The following is a 20,586-nucleotide window of genomic DNA, read 5'->3' as shown; positions in this document are numbered from 1 at the left end:
TGCGTTGTATTTCTTTATTCAAGACAGTAACATGTCATGCCAGTCCCCGTAGGATCTGTTAACCTTCCTCGGTACCATGTTGTTCAACTACCTACAAATCCACTTCACTCGTTATCACTTAATTCAAACTTCCCCAAATTGTCCATACATATTTCATTCGTAGAAATTGAAAAATGCATCCGGATTCAGGTATATGAGGTTTAGTGGAGAAGAGTATAAAAGGGACAGATAATATAGGTAAAACAGTATTAAGAAATTTAAATTTTAACCCAGAAGCAGCATGGATCTGGAAAATTTTAAGTAAGCCATGTCAAACTAATTTTACTTTTTATTGTGGTAGGTGGTGCTTACATAAAAGGCAGACAGTATTAATAATAAGAGTATTTGTGTCAGTCCATTTGGTATTTTAGTATGTATATAGCTTTTGGGGGTGACAGGATCACCCTATTCTTACATCTTAAATGAATTGTTCCCGTGCTTTGTACGTTACAGTCGTAGCCCGTCAACTGAAATATAACTAGCAATTCAAAGTTCAGAACTATTTGAATTTTCTCGCTTCTGACTACTTCTTGATTTTATGAGAATGACAACTATATTTAGGCCTAAGAATTTAGTCTGCTAGAACTGGAACAAATGCAGGTCTCATCTGTTCATGCTGGCTGGTTCCCAATATGAAATCTTATAAAATAACATGTAAGAGCCTTAAAATGTTTCTCCTTTCAAACCTTTAGAGTTAGGTTCAGTAATTTGGTTAGTTATGGTTCTCTGTGAGGCCACTACTGATTCTTAACTACAGCAAGAACCCAAAAAGGAAAAAAGGTAATTTATGAGCAGCAGCCACTTTGGCAACCAGAACGCTTTGTTGTTACAGAGTCTATTGTAGTAAGTCTCTTTGTCATCATTCAACACCTGTCACTGTGTAACCAAGACCATGTTTTTGAACACCTGGCATAGCATAAAACCACTATATTACTTTGAAGCCAGTCCCTCAGGTGAGTTAAATTTCTCCATTAGTTTTAACTCAACCCTCCAGTATGGTGGATTGGTGAACGTGGAGACCTGTAAGTGGGTACCAGTTACTCAGTGGAACAAACATGCTCAACTCACACCCTGAACTGAACCCCAGATTTGGGGATAGAGTAAAAGAATCAGAGTGGATAAGGGATATTTGCTTCAAATGTCATTTGGGAGAACACAGTGATTTCACATCTGATCTAACTACACTGGCACAGATACATAGAATCTGCTGGATCATGCCATCCTGGGTGAGTGCCATTTTTAACTCTGTCGCAAGTTTCTGCTGAGTTTCTTGCAAGTGACTTTACTCTTCGCAAGCCCTGTTTCCTCATATGAAAAAAGGAGGGGATTATTTTAAGAATTCATCTGTGGTTCAGTTACATTTTATTTACCTGACTTTAAAAAATATCTTGTGGTAAAACTTTTAGGTAAAAATGAAAGTAACTTGTTAAAATTGGGAGAATGGCATTGAAACATGTAAAATATCATGTATGAAACGAGTTGCCAGTCCAGGTTCGATGCACGATACTGGATGCTTGGGGCTGGTGCACTGGGACGACCCAGAGGGATGGAATGGGGAGGGAGGAGGGAGGAGGGTTCAGGATGGGGAACACAGGTATACCTGTGGCGGATTCATTTTGATATTTGGCAAAACTAATACAATTATGTAAAGTTTAAAAATAAAATTAAAAAAAAAAATCATATCACATGTAAAATTGGAAAAAGTAGATTACTATACCAAAAGATATTGTATTGAATGAGATCTCCAGGAAAAATCTCACTTTCTCTGGAGCATGGACCTTCCAAATGTTATCTCTTGGATCATTGTCCTCTGTGTTAGTTGAAGCCTTTTCTTGCCTAGGGAATCCCATGGACAGAGGAGCCTAACCACTGGACCACCAGGGAACTCCCACCCCAGTGTTGTTTATCCCAATCATAACAGTAATTTGCCCTGTGGCCTCATCTCTAACTCAGTTCATCTTCTTTCTCAGCTGCCCCTCTGTCCCTCTTACCTTGTCATGTGAAGTTTGGGTTTATTTTTGCTCATCTGTTGCCTGGTGTTACCAACCTTTCAGCAACAAGGATAAAGAACTTAGTGCCTGGTACAAAGTCATACAGTGTTGGCTGTTTTTAATCCTTGGCCACTTGACCACTTTCTATCAGATGAATCATATGAAATTGCTATTTTTGTATGTAAAAAGGGAAACCTTATGTTGGCAGTGTCATGCAGTTCAACTTTATGGATAGACATAGAGAGCAATGATTCTTAGCCATCACTAGGATGCAACTGGAATTAACCTAGGCAGCTTTTTATAAAATATGTATACACTGTCCCCGTCTTAGACCAGTGAATGAGAAGCTTCATGCATGGGTCCTGGGTAAATAACATTTTTATGAAGCTCCCCAGATGATTCTAATTCATATTCCATCTTAAAACCACCTATGAGAGAATGTTTCCTTCAGGTGAGTTTTCTTTTAATGTAGAAGTTTCTTTTTAATACAGACCTGTATGTTTTTTATATAGTCAGTTGTCTGATCATTAACTGAAACTTTAATTTTATGGCTCTACAAATTATGGTCATTTTTTTACTTTGAGATATGATCAAACCTCAGGTTAAGATTTATCAATACTTAATCTTGGGAAGAAAAATCTAAGCACTACAAGACATTTTCATGATTTTCAGGGAATTCCAAAATCTTTTTTTCCTCCTAGTTTGTAGCACCACATTATCTTTCATATAACTTAGAATTTTGTACTTTTCAAATGCACTTTTGCCTTTTCATGAAAAAGAGCATGAACAGCACTAAGCAGGCTACAATTGAGTAGTAACTTATCCTGACTCACGTGACTCACAGTGTAGCATACCTACATGATTCATAATTTTAATGTAACCAAGCAAAAAGGGAAGCAGCTTCATTTGAAAGTATCTGTCTTTGTTCACGGATGGTAATTTGTGTGTTATACTCTTATGATTGACCAGCGTTTTGAAATCTGGGTAAGTGGGCTCTAGGTAAGTCCAAAATGATGAACAAAATTTTTTACTTTGTTCCTTGGTGGCTGTAGACAAGCATATTAAAACCCAGAAAAGAGAATTGCGAGTCATTTTTCTACCTCCCCGTATCATGTTCTCTGCACATGAAATGAGCTTGCTCTAGTGGCAAATACACTTTATATATTAAAAAAAAAAAAAGAGAAGTATATTGTATAAAAATGAATTCTGTATAAAAATGGCTCTTAAAGCTGTGTATGAAGCATTTCATTAGAAATACATATGTGCACCAACAGTGGGTAACCTCTGGTGTTGAACTCATAAATATTTTATCAACAAGTCCTGCTGAATTTTTCTGATGCCTTTTTCTTTTCTTTTCTTTTTTTTTTTTGGGGGGGTAATTATATGGCTTTTCTCATTGGGCCTAATCATGTGACTGTTATTTTATAGCTTTCTTAGTATCAAGCTATTATTGTATTCCTAGGATAAAACACATTTGACTCAACTGAATTACTCTTTTATTAAGAGATAAAATTCAGGTGTTCATGTTTTATAAAATTTCTGTGTTCATAAATGCAATTGTGATATTGTGATATGGCTTTTTTGGGTACAGTTACTGCTCTTTTGTTACCACTATTATTACCCAAATAAAATGATTTGGCTACCTTTTCTGTGCCACCCATGAAAATTATCTTTTTATGTTTAAAAGAAATTGCATCTTAACCTGTCTGTGCCCCAAACCTTGTACAAAGATCATTCTTACATTTTCTTCCATAGTGGTAGTGAACTTTAGATGGTAAACACTTAGGATCTGGATTTTTTAAAAAATCCTGGCTCCATATCAGCAATGAGATTTGGGGTTTGTTAATTTGAAACTCTGTGTGTGTGGTTAGTTTGAAACTCTGTGAATTTTCTCACAGAAATAAAGATCATAAAGCCTTTTGAGAGTTCCATGAGATAATCAGGTAATTGAAAAAGTGTCTCACTAAGTGAAACTATTCATTCTCCTCCAGTGTTTATTGTACCATTTCCAGGTATTATGAGTCTTTTAATCTCCTTTTTTTTCTTCTTTTCTGTTCTTAGAATATTCCTCCTAGTTTCTTGACTGGTTGAATGCTTTTTGTAAGATAGACCTGTAAGATAAAAATTGAGAAATACTAACTCTGGATGACAGGAGCACACAAGTGACCTTTCCCCTCTTCTCTTTTCTCTCCACATTATATATGATGACCACATGTTATTTTTATGATCGTGAAAACTTGATGAGGCAGCTTAAGTCTATTCGTCCATGCCTGTGTACTTCATACATGCGTGGCAAGGTGATCAACACTAAGGGTAAGATGAGTATTCAACAGCATTCAGGATAGATAGCCCTTGGAAGTGAACCTGTGGTAAACAAGTTTAATATTCAGGTTGTCATTAAATGAGTTCAGATAATATATTCATTGTCAAAGGAGGTTTTTATTTGAAAAAGTGATATTTCCTGTATATTTGTTAGGCCATACTTAACAGTGAGCATCTTACAGAACATACCAAGATGTTAACGTGTCTGGAGTGGTGGGTGGTACCATGCGTAGCAGGTCAGAATTTCAAAGGTTAGTAGTTTATACTTTCTTTCTTTCTTTCTGTTTTTTCAGCAGCTCCGTGTTATTCCTTTGAAAGAATTAGCTGCTGCTGCTGCTAAGTCGCTTCAGTTGTGTCCGACTGATGCCCCAATTCCACAAAAACAGAAACTCAGCAGGTGGTCTCTGAAAGAGCTGTTGTTGTTTTTCAGTAGCTAAGTCATGTCCAACTCTTTGCAACCCCTGAACTGCAGCACGCCAGACTTCCCTGTCCTTCACTATCACCTGGAGTTTATTCAAACTCCTGTCCATTGATGCCATCCAGCCATCTCATCGTCTGTCACCCCCTTTTTCTCCTGCCCTCAATCTTTCCAAGCATCAGGGTTTTTTCCAGTGAGTGGGTTCTTCGCATTAGGTGGCCAGAGTATTGGAGCTTCAGCTTCAGCAACAGTTCCAGTGAACATTTTAGTGACTGGTTTGATCTCCTTGCTGTCCAGGGGACTCTCAGGAATCTTTTCTAGCACCACAGCTCAAAAGCATCTGTTCTTTGGCACTCAATCTCTTTATGGTCCAACTCTCACATCCATACATGACTAGTGGAAAAATCATAGTTTTGACTATATGGACTTTTGTTAGCAAAGTGATGTCTCTGCTTTTTTATACACTGCCTAGGTTTGTTATAGCTTTTCTTCTGAGAATCAAGCATCTTTTAACTTCCTGGCTACAGTTACCATCCACGGTGATTTCGGAGCTCAAGGAAATAAGGTCTGCCGCTTTCAACTTTTTCCCCTTCTGTTTGCCATGAAGTGATGGGACCAGATGCCATGATCTTAGTTTTTCTTTCTGCCATTAGAGTGGTATCATCTGCATATCTGAGGTTGTTGTTTCTCCCAGAAATCTTGATTCCAGCTTGTGAGTCATCCAGCCTGGCATTTCTCATTATGTACTCTGCATATAAGTTAAATAAGCAGGGTGACAATATAGTGGAGCTTTGATGTACTCCATTTCCAATTTTGAACCAGTCTGTTGTTCCATGTCTGATTTAACTGTTACTTCTTGTCCTACATACAGGTTTCTCAGGAGACAGATAAGGTGGCATGGTATTCCCATCTCTTTAAGAATTTTCCATAGTTTGTTGTGATCTACATAGTCAAGAATCTGCCTCCAGTGCAGGAGACCTGGGTTCGATTCCTGGGTCAGGAAGATTCCCCTGCAGAAGGAAATGGCAACCCACTCCAGTAGTCTTGCCTGTAGAATCCCATGCACAGAGGTGCCTGGCAGGCTACAGTCCATGGGGTAAAAGAGGCAGACACAACTTAGTGACTAAACCACCACCACCAATCTGCAGCCTGTATCTTTGGGGTTTCCCTGGTGGTTCAGTCAGTAAAGAATCCACCTACAGGGCTGGAGATGCAGGTTCAATCCCTGGGTTGGGAAGATCCCCTGGAGGAGGGCATGGCAACCCACTCCATTACTCTTGCAGGAGAATCCCCATGGACAGAGGAGCCTGGTGGGCTGCAGTCTGTGGTGTCGCAAAGAGTTGGACATGACTGAGTGACGACTACACACAGGCAAAGGCTGTAGCAAAGTCAGTGAAGCAAAAGTAGGTATTTTTCTGGAATTCCCTTTTTCTATGATCCAACAGATATTGACGATTTTATCTCTGATTCCTCTGCCTTTCCTAAACCCAGCTAGTACATCTAAAAGTTCTTGGTTCATGTACTTTTGAAGCCTAGCTTGAAGTACCTTGAGCATCAGCTTGCTAGTATGTGAAATGAGCGTAATTGTAAGGTAGTATGAACATTCTTATAATTCTTATAATTAGATGTCTTTAATACAGCTTTTCATAGTTTTAAAATTTGGAATATTTGAGGATTCCAAGTCAAGTCAACTCTGAGTTTTAAGTCATTTACAGGGAAGGCCAACAGACTAAACTAATGTGTGCTACTCCTCTGTAGCCCCAACTCCCTGTGAAATGACAGAGGGGAAAAATTTACAGGCAGAAATTTGTAAATCCATAACTGAGAGTGGGAACAGATGGAGTGACCATCAGCAAAGCAGACACTTTCCAGGTTCCAGAAGACAGATGGTACTGGTGGATGAACCAGAGTGGAGAAAGCCCCAGTGAAGCATAGCCATGAGGGAAGCTGCCAATGCAGTCTCTCTTTCCCCACAGACTCCTGAAGAGACTTCCAGCTTGAGTCTGTAGCAGCAGAGAGTGGAAGAGATGCTAGGACATGGTAGTAAGTAAAAGAGGATATATTAAGAGCTAATTGGATATGCTGCCCACTCATCCAATCCATGCAAAGATTGTGCAACATTGGTTACCACGCTGATTTTGGAAATCTGCTTTCAAAAAACCTTATTTTTAAACTCTCAGCCTAAGGAGGACTAGGAGTTCTGATGCACGAGCTAGTGCCCCAGATAATACCCTCCTTATTTTGATATCTGGAAAATGATCCTACCTGTCAACCTGTTCCTTGCCCATGAACCCTGAAGTAAGGCATTTCCACTAAAATGCCAGTGGTAATAGAGTCTGTTACCTCTGCTGATCTGTCATGGTAGCAGATGTACCCAGCTACAGAAGAAACCTGCTACAGTGAACTGGGAAACAAGAGGAAAGAAAGCCTAGCTAGGGGAGACGTGAAAGAATAAGAAGTGTAATATGAGATACTATTGCCTGATGAGTAAAGGATATGATTCACAGAATTCATAAGAACATGGAAAAAATGATCACCCTCATCATGTAATCAAAGGTGTAATTAGAAACAGTGAGATCATTCCCCCATTATATAATTAGCAGATTTTTTTAAAAGAATCTTCATTCCTAATAGGAATGTTGTGAATGACTGTATAGCACTTTTGAAAAGCATTGGCCAGTATATCTAATAAACCTTAAACAATCCATTAACTCATTACAGTTCCTTAAAATATGCCTCATGGAAAGTATTTTAAATGTAGAAATAGATGGTTATCCATTTAGAAGAACTCAAACAGCCATAATGTCTTATATAAGAGTTTTTAAGTAGACTTTCTATATCTATAGGATGATGGGATTAAATTAAATTCAAAAATAAAAATGGCAGCTATGAAGTTAACCAAAAGAACATAGAAAAAGCAGGTGGAAAGGGATGCAGAGGGCAAACTTATGTGTTGCAACTTAATAACATCCTCCCCCCACATCTGTCACTTATTGTAAGATCTTGAAGTCAGGGATTCTGACTTGCTCATCTGTATACGCACCCACCAGCCCCTCCCAATGCCTAGCACAGTATCTGGTCCTTAATAAATATATGTTGACTCAGAAAATGGGCATAAGAAGAAGAAACAGAAAGAAAATCCAAAAGCAAACCAAAAGATCAGGGAAGCCACTATACAAAGAGAGAGCTAATAACTTAATGAAACATGAATTGCAAAGTGGGCACTGACAGATGTCTTCATGTAAACCAGAGGCCATGCTTAGATTCTTCTAAAGTATTTCGTTTGCTAACAGCTGTTTACATTTAAAACTTTTTGTCAGTATTTCTTCTAGTATGTAGTTTGATATGGGGCTCAGACAGTAAAGAATCTGCCTGCAATGTAGGAGACCTCAGTTCGATCCCTGGGTTGGAAAGATCCCCTGGAGAAGGGAATGTCTACCCACTCCAGCATTCGAGTCTGAAGAATTCCATGGACACAACAGCCTGGCAGACTACATCCATGGGGTTGCAAAGAGTCGGACATGACTGAGCAACTTACACTTTAATGTCATTCAGTTAATCAAATGCCCTGTTTTTAAGTTGGATCCTTAAGACATGGATAATTCTGTTATTTTTATCTGGTTCCACTTTTTTAATCAGTTTTCATAGCCAATATCAGGTTTATAAATATATCAGAGAAATTCAAAATAGCAGTAGTTATACACCCAATTTATAGCTCAGATGCAATAGAATATAAAGCAGGTATAAATTACATAAATCATAGTTTTTTATTCTATTTAGGCTTTGACTATTCATCTAATTTTGTAGTTGTTAAGTTCAGTAAATAATATGTATTGAATTTTTTTTTAAGGATTTATGCTATAAGTTTATTCACAAATATATCTAGGATGCTGAATTCAAGGGATTGATCCTTTTAAGAGACTACACCTCTTAATATGCTCCTCTTCCTATCTGTCTCATGGATTACTTTTTAAGCAGTTGGTGTCTTACTATAAAGAAAGGTGCAGCAAATCCAGACCCAAAGAACAAAGTCATCATAGCTAGTAATCTCCACTTGTTTTCCACTGAAAATGGTAGGTTCTTCCCTGGACCCTCCTCACAGTGGCTCCGACGAACCACTGAGGTTGTGAACCTCTGGATGCTCTGTCCCAACATAGCGCTGTTGGACGCTCTACAAAAGATCCAGAGACCGGAGGCGGAAGAAATGGTGGCTGCAAACCTACCGCTCCTTGCCTCACGACCTTGCTCCTCTAACTCGGTATTGAATTTTCAAATAGGTAAAATACTCACCTGGTTCAGAACTCAAGATTATTGTTATGTATCTTGCCATAGTTAGCATAGGAATGCAGAAGCAAAACATATATTCTTATAATTAATAATTATTAAATGTTTCTACATAATCCTATTTTTAAAACACATTTAGGGGTTCAAAGACAAATGTTAAAATAGCTGTAAATAGTAGTTGGTCAGTGTTTCTCTTCCACCTTTCAGGTTCCACCCTGTTATTTATTTCTCAGCGTTGCTGAAATCAAGTCATAGCGTGGTAGCGAAACCTCTGGGACTGGAGTGAGAAAACTGCTTATACTTAGACTATACTTAGTATAAGACTAAACTGCTTATACTATACTATACTATACTTATATTCTTCTTTTAAAATATTTTGATCTAGTAAAAGATCAGTATCGATTTCCATCATTTCCTAGCACCAACTCTTTTCACACACCCCCACTCCCCTAAAAAGGCCGCTTGTTTCTCTTCCTTTCCTTACCCCAATCAACTCTAGCCTTAAAAGGGAAGTTGGGTACTCTGAATTGAATTGTCCCTTCACCCCTCGCATTTAGTCTGTCCCCAGATTTGATTGATGTTTTTTATCTTAACATCTTAAATCCATCACCATCTTCTCCCTAGTCCACACTCAAGTCACCGTTGCCCTGTAGCCTTGCAGCTGTTCTTCCTGCCTTCTGAGTCGTACTCTTAGACTTAAAAACTCCTGGTGGTTCTCTTTGAGTGCGTTCGTGCTCAGTCACTTCAGTCGTGTCGGACTCTTTGTGACCATATGGACTGTAGCCCACCAGGCTTCTCTGTCTGTGGGATTCTCCAGGCAAGAATACTGGAGTGGGTTGCCATTTCCTTCTCCAGGGGATCTTCCCGATCCAGGGATCAAACCCTGGATTGCAGGCAGATTCTTTATCACTGAGGAAAAAACCGAAATTCCTGGCATGTAAACTTCTGTTTTTAGTCAGTTTTACTTACAGCTTCATCTCTCACCACCATCCCCAAAGTTCACCTCATCTGCTGATGCTTTGTCTTTCAAATGTCAACTTAGTCGTGACTTTCTCCTGAGCTCTAGACATTTTTTGTTAGTCTTAACTGTGGTGAGGGCTTTGCCTTTGTGCTGCTGGTAGTAACTTAATACTGATGGGGACTGAATATACCTGGCATATAAAGGTAGGGCCTTCTAAAAAGATGCCTGAATGTTTACATTACCCATACTTAAATGATGTGTATTTAGACATCTTACAGGTGCCATTCATCTTAACCTTAGTTTTACAAACAAACTGAGATCGAAGGAAATAAAGTAATTTTGAGCCTTCCCTGAATTTGAGTCTGTGCTTTGATGTCTGACAACATGTCTGGCAAGTCAGATAAATAAGTTTTATTGTGCAGACAAGGCAAATTGTTAAGTCATCTTAACCCTTAAAACAGAATGTAATTTTTTTTTTAGTTCAGTCTTTGTTATAATTTTGTGTTCTCCTTATTCATTGCAGTTTGGATTATTGGAAAATATTAAGTTATTACACCTCAGGGACTTGCTGACTTTGTTGCTTCTTTTGAGCTGATCAAATACCTTAAAATAAAGAAGGACCTTCTAAGAGTTCAGGGTGTCAGTTACTACTTATATTATGTTTCACTTGGATGTGCTTCCATTTTCTCTTTTTAATAATAACTAAGTAATAAGATTTTGTTTATAAATATTCAAATTATAGTAGCTTCTTTGCCATTTAAAAATTATCAAAGATTAGGACTCCCAAAATATGAAACACAGAAAATTGATAAATTGGACTTCATCAAAATTAAAAGCTTCTTACTCTCCAGAAAACATATTAAGAAAATGTAAAGATAAGCCACAGGCTGGGAGAAATACTTTCAAGATAATGTTTCTGGTAAAAGATTCGATTCCAGAATATCCAACGAACTCTTATGAATCACTTAAAAAAAAAAAAAGACCAATTTTAAAAAATGGGCCAAAGATTTTAATTCCAAGAACATAAAATGGCAAGTAACCACATTAAAAGATGCCGAACATGATTAGTCATTAGGAAAATGCAAATTAAAAACCACAATATAATTACGACTACACATCCAATAGACCACTTAACATGAAAAGCCTGAGGCTGTGACTGTACCAGGACGGGGAGCAACTGGAAGTCTCATTCATTTACGTACCATGCAGTTCAGCATTCCCACTCCAAGGTACTCCGAGAGAAATGAAAGCAGATAGGTATACAAAGACCTGTACACCTCTGTTTATAGCTTCTTTATTCATAAAATTTTAAAAATGGAAACGCCCTGAATAAATGTGAATAGATAAATTATGCTACTTCCAGACAATGGAATACTGTCCAACAGTTTAAAAAAAAAAAAAATAGGGCACATCCTACTGATACGTGTAACAATATGAATATCTCAAAAGCCTTAGCTGGGTGAAAGAAACAGGCACAAAAGGCTATGCACAATATGGTCCATTTATATATAACATTCTGGAAAATAGGAACTAAGGTCAGTAGCTGCCACAGTGGCTGCCATGGGATGGAGTGGTCGTAGGAAACTGACTGCAAAGAGGCAAGAGAAAACCTTCTGGGGTGATAGAACTGTTGTGTGGCTTAGATTGTGGTGGTGGTACATGACTGTATACATTTATCAAAGCTCAGAAAAAGGGCAATATTATTGTATGTAATCAGCTTGCCTTAAAAGAAAATGTTAAAGTTGGCTTTTAACATCAGAAATTATCTTCACAAATTTAAGGGTGAAGAAAGCTAGGAAATAGTTCAGATGACTCCTAAGTCAGGTCCTTTGTGTCTCGACTCAATGGTCAAAATTTTTTTTCATTGTGAAGTAATTTTTATATATTAGAAATTAATCATCTTTCCTATTAGAGTTTTATCCCTTTACCAATATACAATCTTATCCCAAGAACAGGATCTACTTTCATTTAGTCCCCCTTTCTGTTACCTAAGTATTGTTATTAAATTGTCTTCATGAATATCTTACTGTCCATTTTATTCTTAGTTATGTGTTCTTTTGTGAGTCTTGTTGTAAATTGAGCCTTCCATTTATATTCTAACTGCTTATTTGAAAAGAAATTTATTTTTCACATAATGTTTTGATTATATAACCATTTACCTTTGAAATCTCTCATTTGTAGTAATTTTTCAGTTGATTCTTTTGGCCTCACTGTGAAAGCATCATTGGTATAAGCAGTGGACTTTGAATTTTATCAGATATCATTCCAGATCGTATAATCTGTGACTTTTCTATTAATGTAAAGAATTAGATTGATTTTCTAAAATGTAAAGATATCCTGTGTATCTGGTTGAATCCGGTTGAATCCCACCTGGTTACTTTTATTCTTTTAATGTGCTGAATTCTAACATTTTTTATTTAGAACTTTTGCATCATATTTACATTATAGATCACCAGTCTGCTTTTCTTTTAGTCTCTCTTTATTAGGAACTTTACATCAATGTTTAACTAGCTCTCAAAAAAGAATTTGGAGGCTTTCTGTATGCTGAGAAATATTAAATTGTATTAATAAGACATGTTCTTTAAATGGTTGGAAAAATACACCAGTGATACTGTCTGTATCTGAGCCTGGTAATAAACCTGAATAGATTCAAATCGCTTTCAAATTAGAATTGTGTATCTTGCTTTCTTGATCAAGTATATTTTAACTCAATTGTTTATTTTCTACTAAATTTCTTTATTGAGCAGGTATTCTTAATGCAGATAGGGATTGTCATTTGGGAGTTGTCTGTATGAACCAGTTTTCACTTGGAGAATGAGTCACTAATTTGGCCTCTACCTACTGGTGCTTAGTAATGGTTTGTAATGATTCGCTCGGAACTGAACTTCCATGATCGTAGCCTTTCATGGGCTGTTCAGATTGGAGGGGAAAGAGATGTTTCATTTAATCTCTTTTTTTTTTTTTTTTCTCATTTCATACATGATATTTTACATGTTTCAATGCCATTCTCCCAAATCTTCCCACCCTCTCCCTCTCCCACAGAGTCCATAAGACTGTTCTATACATCAGTGTCTCTTTTGCTGTCTCGTACACAGGATTATTGTTACCATCTTTCTAAATTCCATATATATGCGTTAGTATACTGTATTGGTGTTTTTCTTTCTGGCTTACTTCACTCTGTATAATAGGCTCCAGTTTCATCCACCTCATTAGAACTGATTCAAATGTATTCTTTTTAATGGCTGAATAATACTCCATTGTGTATATGTACCACAGCTTTCTTATCCATTCATCTGCTGATGGACATCTAGGTTGCTTCCATGTCCTGGCTATTACAAACAGTGCTGCGATGAACATTGGGGTACTCGTGTCTCTTTCCCTTCTGGTTTTCTCAGTGTGTATGCCCAGCAGTGGGATTGCTGGATCATAAGGCAGGTCTATTTCCAGTTTTTTAAGGAATCTCCACACTGTTCTCCATAGTGGCTGTACTAGTTTGCATTCCCACCAACAGTGTAAGAGGGTTCCCTTTTCTCCACACCCTCTCCAGCATTTATTACTTGTAGACTTTTGGATCGCAGCCATTCTGACTGGTGTGAAATGGTACCTCATAGTGGTTTTGATTTGCATTTCTCTGATAATGAGTGATGTTGAGCATCTTTTCATGTGTTTGTTAGCCATCTGTATGTCTTCTTTGGAGAAATGTCTATTTAGTTCTTTGGCCCATTTTTTGATTGGGTCATTTATTTTTCTGGAGTTGAGCTGTAGGAGTTGCTTGTATATTCTCGAGATTAGTTGTTTGTCAGTTGCTTCATTTGCTATTATCTTCTCCCATTCTGAAGGCTGTCTTTTCACCTTGCTAATAGTTTCCTTTGATGTGCAGAAGCTTTTAAGGTTAATTAGGTCCCATTTGTTTATTTTTGCTTTTATTTCCAATATTCTGGGAGGTGGGTCATAGAGGATCCTGCTGTGATGTATGTCAGAGAGTGTTTTGCCTATGTTCTCCTCTAGGAGTTTTATAGTTTCTGGTCTTACGTTTAGATCTTTAATCCATTTTGAGTTTATTTTTGTGTATGGTGTTAGAAAGTGTTCTAGTTTCATTCTTTTACAAGTGGTTGACCAGAGTTCCCAGCACCACTTGTTAAAGAGATTGTCTTTAATCCATTGTATATTCTTGCCTCCTTTGTCGAAGATAGGGTGTCCATATGTGCGTGGATTTATCTCTGGGCTTTCTATTTTGTTCCATTGATCTATATTTCTGTCTTTGTGCCAGTACCATACTGTCTTGATAACTGTGGCTTTGTAGTAGAGCCTGAAGTCAGGTAGGTTGATTCCTCCAGTTCCATTCTTCTTTCTCATTTAATCTCTTTTTAACAAGGAATCTCTCAGTAAGAATTTCTACCAGCTAATGGTTTTACTAAACTAAAGTCTAATGATAAGTGTCTCTATTTTGAAAGTCTAAAAAAGGTAGTAATGAACTCTGGAAATAAAAAGATCATTGAGTTTATTGTTTTTAGTGGACAAGGAGTATTGTTTGAGACTTTACTTGGTAGAGTATTCCTTATTGGAGAACTAGGTTGATCACTTAGAAATTTTCATAAAGTTTAAAATAGAGACCTTCGAGTTTCGGTTGGAGATCTATGGTCTAAAGCACTGTGACCAACTTCCTACTGGTGTGGCAAGGTGAATCATGACCCAACTACAAGATATCCATGGTTCCCATAACCTTTGACTATTAACTCCTGTGGCAAAGGGTACAGGTGTAATGAAGTTAAGGATCTGGGGATGATTTTCTGGATTATCCTTGTGGGCCTTAAATGTAATCACAAGTCTCCTCATCATGAGTCTGCCTGTAAGAGGGAGGCAGAGGAAGGTTTGAGTGCAGTGAAGGAGAAGGCTGCATGACCACAGAAGCAGAGGTGGTGGTACAGCCAGGAGCCAAGGAAAGCCAGTCCCTAGAAGTGGAAGCGGTAGGGAACAGATTTGCCTCTGGAGGCTCCAGAAGGAACCTGCCCTACTGACACCTTGAATTTAGCCTCTGAAATTTCATTTCGGACTTCTGACAACAGGAGCTCTTAAGACGATATATTTTGTGTTGTTTTCAGTTCAGTTGTTTAGTCATGTCTGACTCTTTGCAGTCCCTTGGACTGCAGTGTGCCAGACTTCCCTGTCCATCACCAACTCCTGGGGCTTACTCAAACTCATGTCCATTGAGTCGGTGATGCCATCCAACTATCTCTTCCTCTGTCATCCCCTTCACCTCCTGCCTTCAATCTTTCCCAGCATCAGGGTCTTCCAGTGAGTCGGTTCTTCACATCAGGTGGCCAAAGTATTGGAGTTTCAGCTTCAGCATCAGTCCTCCCAAGGAATATTCAGGACCAGTTTCCTTTAGAATGGATTGGTTGGGTCTCCTTGCTCTCCGAGGGATTCTCAAGAGTCTTCTCCAGCACCACAGTTCAAAAGCATCAATTCTTCAGCACTCAGCTTTCTTTATAGTCCAACTCTCACATCCATATGACTACTGGAAAAACCATAGCCCTGACTAGACAGACCTTTGTTGGCAAAGTAATGTCTCTGCTTTTTAATATGCTGTCTCGGTTGGTCATAACTTGTCTTCCAAGGAGCAAGCGTCTTAATTTCATGGCTGTAGTCATCATCTGCAGTGGTTTTGGAGCCCCCCAAAAAACCCCTACAAATTTGTGGTATTTGTTACAGTGACAGGAAACTTAATTTGGTAAATGTGTGTGCGCTCAGTTGCTCAATCCTTTCCAACTCTTTGCAACCCCATGGACTGTAGCCCACCAGGCTCCTCTGTCCATGGAATTTCCCAGGCAAGAATACTAGAGTTAGTAGCCATCTCCTACTCCAGGGGATCTTCCCGGCCCAGGGATCAAACCCACATCTCTTGTGTCTCCTTCAATGGCAGGTGGATTCTTCACCACCACGCTACCTGGGAAGTCCCTTAAGACAATATGGGTACCTGTTAACTAAACACAGGAGGGCAGGGACCTAGGCCTGTGGAATTCAGCTTCACATCCTCAGACCCTAGAACTGTGCCTTATGTATTTTAATAAGGCAAGCACTGAGTGTATTTGTTAATGGAGGATGGGAGGAAGACAGGGAGGAAAAAAATCATGTAATTTATCATTTAAATCAACATTGTGAGCATGGTGTAGGTATCTAGCTTCTGGGTGAAGCAGAGATATGCAGTAAGGTTGAAAACTTGAAGGCCACCCATAACCATAGATTTTACAGTATTGTTCTGGGACATCACTTTTTAAAAATAGAACTGCTGTCAGTTCAGTTGTTCAGTAGTGTCTGACTCTTTGTGACCCCATGGACTGCAGCACGCCAGGCTTCCCTGTCCATCACCAGCTCCCAGAGCTTGCTCAAACTCATGTCAATCAAGCTGGTGATGCCATCTGACCAACTCAAACTGCCATATGATCCAGCAATTCCACTTCTGGGTATTTCTCCAAACGAAATGAAAATACTTAAAAGATATATGCACCCCCTCGTTCATTGCAGCATTACTGACAGTAGCCAAGACGTGGAAGCAACCTTAGCGTTTATCAGTGTATTAATGGTTGAAGAAAATGTGGCATATATGTACAATGTAATCTATTACTCAGCCATTAAAAAAAAGTGAAATCTTGCCATTTGTGACATGGATGGACCCTGAGGGCATTATGCTAATAAGTCAGAGAAAGATAAATACTATAGGATTTCACTTACATGTGGAATCTAGAAAAAAACAAAATGAAGCTTATAGATACAGAGAACAGACTGGTGGTTGCCAGGATGGGGGTGAGGGAACAAACAGTGAAGGGATTAACAGGTACACACTTGCAGGAAAAAAGTAAGTCATGGGGATGAAATGTTACCCCAAAGGTGACAGGGAGGAGGCAGTTGTGTAATTAAAAAATAATTTTTTTTAAACAGTAAGAGGTAGAAAGTAATTGAGGAACCAAATCAAGCAATTTGAAGTTCAGGGATCCCTAACTCTTTACTTGCAGAGGGAAAGCACAAATGCATACACATACATGGAGAAGTCGTATTTCTCCATGAGAAGTCTAACTTCTCCAAGAAGTTAAAATTCAGGTTCAGTTCTCTAATTCCTAGTTTGTTTAATGTGCCAGGAAAGTAGTTAATAATATTTTTACCAAGTGGACGTGGGAAATAAGCAGATTTACGTTATTAGTTTATTGTATGACTAATTTTGATTTTAAAAACAAGTTGTACATTCACATTATACAAAAATCAAAATGGTGGTTAGCCAAATGCCGTTATCCCAGGTCTGTTCACCAGTGACTTAGTTTCCATTCTCACAGGCAACCCTGGGTTACCATTTTTTATATTCTTTCAGGTAGATAAACAAGTGAACTTCTAAATCCCCTTTTTCTCATCTTTTTATGCAGTTCATAGCTTACAAGGTGTATTGTTCTGCATCTTATATTTTTTCCCTTTACCAGTATATTTTGGCTCCCTCCATATCAGTGGGTAAAGAGCATCTGTTTTTCTGTGTGGGCTTCCCTGGTGACTCAGCGGTAAACAGCTTGCCTGCCAATGCAGGAGACACAGGTTCAATCCCTGGGTCAGAAAGTTCCCCTGGAGGAAGAAATGGCAGCCCACTGCAGTACTCTTGCCTGGGAAATCCCATGGACAGAGGAGCTGGCAAGCTGCAGTCCACGGGGTCGCAGAAGAGTTGGACACGACTTAGCAACTAAACAACAGCAACACAAACTTTTCCTGTGGTTACTAATTAGTTCGTGTTTCCGGTTTATCCTTCCACTGCAGAGAAGGAATGTGCCTGTTTGTCTGCCAGGAAGGAACAAAATTTTTCTGTAGATGAGAGGAAAGAAAAGATTATTTAGACTTGCTGTCCACGTTCTCTGTTGCATATTCTTCTTAGTTTTCTTTTGTTTACAACCCTTTAAAAATGTAAAGCCATTCTTAGCCACAGACCATATAAAAAGTAGACCAAGGAGGCGATAGTTTACTGGTCCTTGCAAACATATTAATAGCAATCTGATGGGTAAAACAATTGAGTCTCCATTGATTAGATTATTATTAAGATTATTATTTGTATTTCTTTTATAAGCAAGGTTGAACCTACTAGAGCCATTTGTGTCTTATTGTTGATTTTATTTGTAGTAACTTTTTAATGTCGAGAAATTACCTGTTTGAAATGGATCACAAAATATTTGCCTCCGTTTATCTTTTTATTCTGCTTATAGACGTTTTTGCCACATATAAATTGTTCTAAGTAGTAAAACTTATCAAAGTTATTTTATGACTTGGGTTTTAGATAGTACTTTATGCCTTTCCCATTCTAAGATTATAAAACGGAAATTTTGTGGGATTTTTTTTTTTTCTGGTGCTTTCGTGATTTCATTGTGTCATTTAAACCTCTGATACACTTAACAGTTTTTTTTTTTTTTTCCCAGAGCTCACCAGTTGTCCCATTACCATGTGAATTATCCTTCATGCTTCCTTCCCCCACTCGAAACGCCACCTTTATTACACACTAAACTATAGTCTGTACTTGGATCTATTTCTGTATATCCTGATCAATGTTCCATTGATCTTATCTAGACAGGCTTACTTTTGAATTCCAACTCCCTCACTAAATTGCTCTGTGAGTCCTATTTAATTGAGGAAATACAGATGCAGTTAAATAAATAGCCAGATCTACCTGCAGCCTGTACGTCTTGCTTTACCACCACACCTGGTACGAAGGAAGCAGTGTCCCTGCTCTTGTGTGCCCTGGGCCCCTACTCCTCTGGTCTGCAACTAATGGTCACTTTGCTCCTAGAGGCACTGTCTCTTCTTCATCATTAATTTCTGCCTCTTCTAAATGGTTGTCATATCCCTTAAGAATATTTAAGAAGCAACCTACACTAAAATCTGTGTTCATCTATGGCCCAGTTTCTCCATTTGTCTTCAGAGTTTGTTTCTGCACCTTCTGTTTTCTCCTCAACCCAACCCATTCAGCTGTGGTTTCTATCTCATTGATGAAATGACTTTTCCCAAGGTCACTGGCAGCCTCCATCTGCCAAACTTAGTCATGGCCTGTGGGAGAGATTCCTGTGCTTTCAGCCCTTGCACCTCTTCCATTCATTCTCCACACACCAGCCATGGTAATTTTTAAAAATGGATGAAATTATGTCACAGTCTTGCTTACACCCTCTCCAGTGGCTTCCCATTACAGTTATAATCAAACTCAAACACTTTTCCATGGCCTTCAAGGCTTTTTATGATTTAGTCTCTGCTCCCTCTCTGTCTCACCTCCTGTTTATGCTCCCTGATACTCATGGACTCCATCTACTCTGGCCTTCTTCTGGCCCCGAGAATGTGGCACACCCTCTCCTGTCTTGGACCTCTTTTCCTGTGTCTAGAGTGCTCTTCCCTCAGAGCTGGCTGGTGTCTTTATAAAATTCAGATCTCAGCTCAAATGCTGCCTCATCACAGGAGTCACCCTTGGGCATCCTGGTTAAAGTAGCCCGTCCTCACTGTCTATCCCAGTGCCCCTGTGCTCTCCGTTGCACTTACCACCAGTGGAAGAGTCTGTTTCTGTGTGTGTTGTCTTAGGTTCCAACATCTAGACCAGGGATTGGGACCTGAGTTGTGGAAAGCCAGGTGTTTTTCATTGGGGCTGAGGAGTGTCTCCTTGGTGGGATCTTTTCCTGGATAGCCTTTTAAAAGTAAGGGATCTGCACCTCATAGTTACTGAGGAATGTTTGCACTTTGAGAAAATGTCTTTGGGAATCTCTGCATTTTTTAAGTCACAGACTGAATTGTAAATTTTTCTGAAAGGGAAAGTGTTTTAACCCAGTTGGTCTAACTGCTAACTAATTTTTTGCTTTAAAAGCATACATACTCAACTCTTAGAATATTAATTGATACAGTAACACCCTCAGCTCTTGTGGTATAACTGTTTTAAAAATAAAATGGTAGTTACGTAGCCATGAAGTGATTACAGCTGCCAGCAAGTGAAGATCATAAGAGTGAGAAGTCATTTCCTGCCTTCATTAGGAATGCCAGCAACAGCATGCTCCATACGCTTTCTTAGATGAGGTGTCTTTTAGACTTCTACTTATCTGAAGTACACTATTAATTTTCACTGTTTCTGAGCAGTGGTAATCATTTAGAATCCAATGATTTTGTCCTTGATGTCCAGGAAAAAGAGGGACTCGATCCTTGTTTATTGAGTTAAATTGAACTATTAGCCTCCAAATGTGGATTCCTTATCATACCTGTCACAGTTCAGGTTGCCTCTACTAAAAAATGTTTATGACATAAGAATAATAGGATCAAAAATTGCATATATAGTGTGATCTCAGTTATGCTTACAGGTTGCAGCTTGTGAAAGGTATGCTGTGACTCTCTCAAATATGTCTCAACTTATTCCTGTTGTTATATGGATAACAAGATTTGGGTTGTTGTTTTTTTTTCCTTAAGACTTTTCTATATTGGGCAGATAGGAATATGGGCATGATTTCTGGGGCGGCCTGAGCAGCACCCAGCTCTTGGGTGCCCTGCACAACCAGTGTGTGAAGCACAAACCCAGAGCA

The 20,586-nt window shown here is 38.7% G+C and overlaps 2 protein-coding genes across 4 annotated transcripts in view; one reads left to right on the top strand and one right to left on the bottom strand.

Moving 5' to 3' along the window:
* The window catches only part of RALA (RAS like proto-oncogene A), a 61,806-nt gene that overhangs the window by 28,247 nt on the left and 12,973 nt on the right, over window positions 1-20,586 (top strand). The window contains exon 1 of one of the 3 annotated variants that reach the window (XM_044946817.2): window positions 6,054-6,173. The exons of the other annotated variants lie outside the window; for them this stretch is intronic. The gene's annotated coding sequence lies outside the window, so the exon portion shown is untranslated. Of the gene's footprint in view, window positions 1-6,053; window positions 6,174-20,586 lie in introns of those variants that run through there. 3 annotated transcript variants of the gene reach the window in all.
* Window positions 8,627-8,925, bottom strand: LOC102399788 (cytochrome c oxidase subunit 7C, mitochondrial-like). Its single transcript, XM_044946818.2, has one exon. It carries the CDS (start codon window positions 8,923-8,925, stop codon window positions 8,734-8,736), a length of 192 nt encoding a protein of 63 aa, XP_044802753.1. The 3' UTR covers window positions 8,627-8,733.

Source organism: Bubalus bubalis, chromosome 8, assembly GCF_019923935.1.
Source record: "Bubalus bubalis isolate 160015118507 breed Murrah chromosome 8, NDDB_SH_1, whole genome shotgun sequence".
Classification (NCBI taxonomy): domain Eukaryota; kingdom Metazoa; phylum Chordata; class Mammalia; order Artiodactyla; family Bovidae; genus Bubalus; species Bubalus bubalis.
The sequence above is the reverse complement of the archived record's forward strand: the minus strand, read 5'-3'. Positions and strand labels throughout refer to the sequence as shown.